This window comes from Scatophagus argus, chromosome 5 (genome assembly GCF_020382885.2).
Source record: "Scatophagus argus isolate fScaArg1 chromosome 5, fScaArg1.pri, whole genome shotgun sequence".
Lineage (NCBI taxonomy): Eukaryota > Metazoa > Chordata > Actinopteri > Scatophagidae > Scatophagus > Scatophagus argus.
Genome location: NC_058497.1, coordinates 26,663,133 through 26,670,360, shown reverse-complemented (window position 1 = coordinate 26,670,360; position 7,228 = coordinate 26,663,133). Strand labels below are relative to the sequence as shown.

General features: G+C 50.5%; 1 protein-coding gene across 5 annotated transcripts in view; it reads right to left on the bottom strand.

Moving 5' to 3' along the window:
- plekhg2 (pleckstrin homology domain containing, family G (with RhoGef domain) member 2) overlaps positions 1-7,228 on the bottom strand; it is a 56,098-nt gene that overhangs the window by 25,202 nt on the left and 23,668 nt on the right. For all 5 annotated transcript variants that reach the window (XM_046390109.1, XM_046390110.1, XM_046390111.1 and 2 more), the window contains one exon: positions 172-238. In XM_046390109.1, the coding sequence (XP_046246065.1) occupies positions 172-238 (67 nt within the window). The remainder of the gene's footprint in view (positions 1-171; positions 239-7,228) is intronic.

The window sequence follows — 7,228 nt, the reverse complement described above, 5'->3', positions numbered from 1 at the left end:
CAAAGATCAGCTCGGGACAAAGTCTCTCAAACTGCTGCCTGTCCAGTTTTACCTTACTTTACCATCACTTCCTGTCAGTTCCTCTGTGAGTCAGGAGGTCACAGACAAAGACAGCAGTGCGACCACACACACACACGCACACACACACACACACTGCTGGCCTGTACTCACCCTCTCCACGAAGCACTCAGCGATGGCTGCAGCGTGAGGACTCCTCTCCAGGTCCTCCAGCAGGTCACTGAGGGGACACAGACAGACTGTAAGCTGAGGACACCTGAGCTGCTGTGCATTCAGGCCTTAATGCTGAGCGAACACATGCAACACCATGAACCAGATCCAGGACCGGACGCCGCTGATCTGACGGGCAGCATCCAGGATTCAGACAAGGCGGTTTGTACGTGTCCTTCCACCACATCTGAAGTCAAGCTGAAGCGTTTGGATCCTGTTTGGCTCTGAGGTGAAAACCAAACCATCGGCCCACGTTGGAGCCGAGGCACAACTCAAATCCCGTTCGGCCTGCGGCAGAAAAATAATCTTGTTTTGATGTGGTCCAGTGTGAGTCAAAGGCAGCAGGCTGCTGATAACAAATCACCTGCCGGTTGGAAACTGGATTTTGTTCCAGACTGCACTGCGGTGCGGATCAAAGTGCCAGTCATTCGCCCATTAGATAAAGCTCAGGTCTGTCTGATGTCTGAAGCCTTCAGCGTCACCTCATCCTCATCCTCATCCTCACCTCGCTTTCAGCTCAACAGGAAATAAAATATGAAACAGGTCGGAGCCATTTCTGCTCCCGGCGAAACACTCGACCGAAGTCCTTCTCACACCTGGAGACTTTCTTTCTGTCAGCAGCTGCTGTGAAACGAGCTCAGAAACCCCAGCTTGGCTCAGGACGTTCACTTCGTTTACATGTGCTGAGTGGAGGTCGTCTGCGCCGCGATTTCTCAGGTAGGTACAGGTGCGCCGAGCCGCTTTCACGGCAGAAACTCTCCGCACAACAGGAAGCTTATTGTTGGACATTCTCACCAAACGGAAATCATTTCACACAGCAAAGCGATTATTGTAAATGGACAGAAGTTCAACCAGACTGAGCTCATTCACGGCCACAACACACAGCCAACAGTAACTCAGCAGGGGGCGGCCGTGGCCCAGAGGTTGGAGAAGCGGCTCGTGATCGGAGGGTCGCCAGTTCGATTCCCCCACAGGACGGGCAGGAAACATTTGGGTGTGGTGGAGTGATTAATGCAACAAATGCTCCCCCCTCCATTAGCCGGCTGATGTGCCCTTGAGCAAGGCACTTAACCCCCAATATGCTCACTTATGTTTCACTGCATGTAATTTGTCAGGTGTTGCATGTGTGTGTTCAACTAAGGATGGGTCAAATGCAGAAGACGAATTCAGTGTGTGTGTGTAAAAATAAATATACTGTCAATAAAGTGATTCTTCTTCTTCTTCTGAAAAAGAATGGAGGGACTTCCTGAAACCAAGCGTCTGACATGTCTGTTTCAGTCAGAGCCTGTCCAGTGAAAGTGAAGGCAGCAAAGCAGCAGCGACATCTGATTTCTCAACCATCAGGATCAACAGTCGGAGCTGTGAACGAATTCCAGTCAAACACACCATAAAAAGCGAAACCTACGGACTCGGCAGCTGTTTCCTCAGCTGTGCTGCACACTCAGTATTTCTCAGCTCACGTATGTGACGACAGCCGAAGGCCTCAGCGCAGCCAAAGCTGCTGATTTCCCCACCGTGCAGTTAAAGGATGACACTCAAAGACCTCGACCAGAACTCGAAGGCTGCAGGAAAACTTCTGCAAACTTTGCCTTTTGTTTGGACTTCCTGGAACACATTTTTGTTGCTAGGCAGAAAGACGAGCCAAAGCTTTGATGACTGAGAACTCAAGAGAGGAGGGGACAAGGAGAGGAGGCAAGGAGAGGAGACAAGGAGAGGAGACAGGGATAGGAGGCAAGGAGAGGAGACAAGGAGAGGAGACAGGGATAGGAGGCAAGGAGAGGAGACAAGGAGAGGAGACAGGGAGAGGAGACAGGGAGAGGGGGTAAAGACAGGAGACAAGGAGAGGAGACAGGTACAGATTTCCCTGAAAACTGATCCCTGCTCTCACTCACACAGTCAGCATTTCACAGATAGACTCCATTTGTGAAAGGACACAGAGGAGCAGAGCATCATGGGAGTTGTAGTTCTCGCTTTGAGTCAACATCTGAGATCTGAGAATGTGGACCCTAAACTCTGAGGGACGTCTGCAGTCTGAATGGACGTAAATAATTAATGAAGAGTAGAAGACAGCGAAGAAATGAAATTAGAGACGTGTGAGGTTTCACACATGCACACACACACGCACACATACACACACACACCGTATGAGGCTGCACCACTGAACTACATTCTTAGTTAACAAGCTGAAGTCAAGTCTCTCATTATCACACACACACACACACATCCTCCTCCTCTTCCTCCTCTTGTCCTTCGCTCTCTCTCTCCTCTGGCGTCAGGCCTCATTTTGTGGCTGGCGGACATCATTAGTGGGGGCTTGTGGCAGAGGAAGAAGGAACTCTGGGTGTTTTTCTTTTTGCTTTTTATTGGGTGACCACAGAGGATGGGGGGGGAGGCTGGGGGATGGGGGGGGGGGGGGGGGGGGGACTGGGGAGGGGGAGACAATGGCAGACAGAGAGAGAGAAACCACAGTCTGAGATGAAGCACAACAGACAGGATGGAGAACCAATGAGAAACATGATGGGAAGCAGACTGTGGATGAAGAAGATGTGCAGCATTGAAGTCTGATGGAGGCTGCAGGTGGATGCTGGGTGGAGGAGGATCTGTGACAGGCAGTTCTCACAGAAAAGAAAGCAATTTCTGCTGTTGAAAGCAGAAGAGGAAGATTTCAGAGCTTCTTCTTCGATGGTTTTTGTTCAGTCTGGTGCTTTTGAATCTCAAACTATTTAAAGTTAATGTTTCATTGACCTTCCTTTTCCGTTCTTTATCTTTTTCTTTTCCTTTGCATTTGTTTTTGAACCTCAGTGGACGTTCACGCCTCACATGCTTTATCATCCCACCTCTTTCCTCAGGGGGGTTTGCTGCTAAATACACAAACCTAACCCTGACCCCGTGCGACCCCTGGACCCCGAACGCCCGAGTCGGGCCCTCCTCCGCAGGCCGGGGCCAAACTAAACAGAAGGGGGCCGACGTCTGGTTTTTATCGTCACGCAGAGCGAGTGGACTCTTCAACAGAGTGATAAACAGCAGCTGACTGTGTGGCATCTGAGATATGCTGCTAAACCACACTGATGATGGATGGAGCAGGAGCAGGAGGAGGAGCAAGAGGAGGAGGAGGAGAAGGACAAGGAGGAGGAGCAAGAGGAGGAGGGGGAGGAGGAGGAGCAGGAGGAGGACGAGGAGGAGCAGGAGGAGGAAGAGGAGGAGCAGGAAGAGGAGGAGGAGGAGGAGCAGGAGGAGGAGGAGGAGCAGGAGGAGGACGAGGAGGAGCAGGAGGAGGAAGAGGAGGACGAGGAGGAGCAGGAAGAGGAGGAGGAGGAGGAGCAGCAGGAGGACGAGGAGGAGCAGGAAGAGGAGGAGCAGGAGGAGGAGGAGGAGGAGGAGCAGGAGGAGGAGGAGGAGCAGGAGGAGGACGAGGAGGAGCAGGAGGAGGAAGAGGAGGACGAGGAGGAGCAGGAAGAGGAGGAGGAGGAGGAGCAGCAGGAGGACGAGGAGGAGCAGGAAGAGGAGGAGCAGGAGGAGGAGGAGGAGGACGAGGAGGAGCAGGAGGAGGAGGAGGAGGAGGAGCAGCAGGAGGAGGAGGAGGAGGAGGAGGAATACGAGGAGGACGAGGAGGAGGAGCAAGAGGAGGAGGAGGAGAAGGACAAGGAGGACCAGGAAGAGGAGGAGGAGGAGGAGGAGGAGGATGAGAAGGAGGAGCAGCAGGAGGATGAGGAGGAGCAGGAGGAGGAGGAGGAGAAGGATGAGGAGGAGGATGAGGAGGAGCAGGAAGAGGAGGAGGAGGAGCAGTACAAGGAGGACGAGGAGGAGGAGGAGGAGCAGGAGGAGGAGAAGGATGAGGAGGAGGAGCAGGAGGAGCAGGAGGAGGACGAGGAGGACGAGGAGGAGAGTGATGTGAGTCCACATCGCACCATCAGTGAGGGTAAATCAGGATGGCACACACACAGTCCTCAGACTGCAGTCCTCAGACTGCAGTCCTGCAGCATCACAGCAGCCAGTCGCTGTCACACTCATGTCAACGTGAGACGGACAGAATGATCTTAAAGGGACAGTTCACCCCCAAACCAAAGTACATATGTTTCCTACGTAATCCCCCTTTTACCTGCAGTGCTGTTAAACCATCTGGGTGGTTTTGGTGATATCGGCTGAGAAGCTGTCACCACCCAGCTGTTTAAGATTGTGAGCAGTTTTATGAAGGAACTATTTTCTTTATGTATCACTGCACAGAAGGAAGAGCTGTAACATTAGCTAGCTTAGTTAGCATAGCAAGCTAGCCTGTTCTAAGTACAGAGGATGTTGTTAGACGCACATTTTGAAAAGCAGAGGTGGGCAGCTCAGGTCCATTCGGTCTCATTAATCCACCTGCGTTTGATTCCAGGCTGACGAGTTTCAGCCTGGGGCGGATTTACAGACAGCGCCCCCTGCCTGTTCTGTGCCGTAAAGCAGATCTGTCCAAATCTGCCTCAGAGGTTAACGCGACGAGTGAAAGGGTGTTTATAAAAATGACTCCTGCCTCAGAGAGTTTCAGATGAAAATGTGCGATCTGAACAGCAGACCACCCTGCTCACCACCTTCACTCAGTCACACAGAATTTACTGTGTAATTCACGGTGCTTATCAAGCTTTAATAACATACCTGAGAGCAACAGTGGAACAGATTCCTCGGATTTGTGTCTGATTTACGGCTCCGAGCGCAGAGGAAGTGCTGTAATCGTATAACTATCGGCGTGTCCCACATGAAAGACCCACAGCCTCCACGAAGACAAAACCACTGACGTTTAACCAACGGCTTCATCTTCTCAGCACATTCATTTGAACCTGTCTGAGGTGTCTCGGCTCTTTAGAATACCGTAGCAAAGAAGGTGAAGGACCCATATCAGTCCTCTCACCCCTGATACGAGAGCTGCCATCTTGTTCTGGTGACATCATTTGGAGCCAGAGTCTGTGCAGACAAAAACTACCTACGATGACAGAAACCATCTTTGGGAAAATGTATTTCTCCCATCTGCTAACATGAGTACTTTTACTTGAGTATTTCCTGTCAGGAAACACATCTCCTCAGCTTCTCCTTTGCTCCTCTCTCAAGCTTCATAAATAACTTTCAGGTCTGCTTTTAGTCTCACGTAAATGTTAAAACAACATCCCGAGACGTACAATAAATTACATGACGTAAAACACAGATATGAGCTGTAACGTCTGAGAGGCACACACACTGCCAGACAACACACACACACAGATCCACGAGGTGTGTGTGTGTGTGTGTGTGCGTGTGGTCGGCTGTAACTGTAACGACATGTCAGAGACGTGGACGTGGAGACCATCTCCTGCTCTGACGCCTTCAAAGAGCCGTCTGGCGCTTCAGACTCGGTTTCAGGTTTAAGGTGCGGCTTTGGGTTAAGGTTAGGGAAGGAATGTATGATGTCAGCCAGGGCGAGACCAGGATGTATGTGACATCATGCGGTGTGAGACCGCCGGTTAGCATGGAGGGGCTAAAGGTCAAACACCTAAATCACTGTGAAATCTGAGAACGCACACGCAGAGCGAAAAGGCAGATACGAGTCAGAAATAAACGACAAGAAGAAAGAAGAGAACAAAGAAAACAGAAGTAAATAACAAGGCCTGCCATCAATACGTTAGAGTGTGACATCACTGATCACAGCTCATCAATCACCAGCGTGACTCAGCTGCCGCCCGGGCCCAGTGCACCATGGGAAAACAGCCTGCTGCCCCTGATGATGATGATGATGATGATGATGATGATGTGACGGTCTGACTTCAGGATGGTGGATCTAACTGAACTCCAGTAGATCTGTGGGATCAGTCAGATCCAGCAGAAAACCTTTTCAGAGTTTCACACACAAACTGTGTCATGTGTATAATAATAACAATACTGATAATACCTGCACTGAATCCATCAGTTCTAAACTGACAGGTTACCGCCAACAGCTGGACTGATGTGGGGCAGTCGGCGCCCCGCCTGGCTCAGCGGAGGGACGTCTCAACACACACTGTTAATCTAAACTCCGATCAGGCGCTGCTGATCAATACTGCATGGCCTGGTCCTCACTTCAGATGTTTCCCCAAACGTATTTTAGTCTACCGTTTGGATCCCGCGTCAGGAGATTTCTCATCAGGCCGCCATGTTGAAAACATCCAGGCTGTGGGTTCATCTGAATCCACGTCCACTCAGACTTTACTCTGGTTTAAGGACACACACACACACACACACGTTGTGTCTGTGTGCAAACATGACGGACAAGTGAACGGGCTGGAGGAAACTGTCCAGCTCTGATGGAGCTCAGGACTGATCAGGAGGACAGCCGCTGTACTCCACAGTGTCCCTGTTTAAACCTGGACCACGTGAGACCTTCTGGAGGAGACACTGCACACAATTCATTAATAATTTCCTAATCAGTGATGTTTTAGTTAAGCCACCCTGTGTTAAAGTTGGTTATGACCGCGAACAGAGCAGCTCAGATTACAACACACACCGAGGTGACGTCGTTCTGTACGCAGCAGCTAGCTGTTTGCTGCTATGCTAACGTTCAAAGCATCACATGTTTACCCTTTAAGATTTCAGACTGTTCAGGTCATCACAATGTTTTTCCACAGTCACTGGATTAAAGGGATCGTCCACACAATTAAACCATTTCAATCAATGGCTACTGAGCTCAGTGTAGTTGTTAATAAACCCACACACACGCATACACACATTCACTCACACACACACACACACACACTCACACACACATGCACTCACTCATACACACACACACAGAGCACCAGATGGGTAGACATAACAAGCCCAGGGTGACTACATCATCCAGCATACCTCCAACATGACACCATTCAGTACTGTGTGTGTGTCTGTGTGTGTGTGTGTGTGTGTGTGTGTGTGTGCGTGTGTGTGTGCATGCGTGTGTGTCCCAGGACAAGGGAAGGGGTTTTCTTATTTTCCCTCTCCTTTCTAGGACAAAGAGAGAGAGAGAGAAATCAGGTCAGAT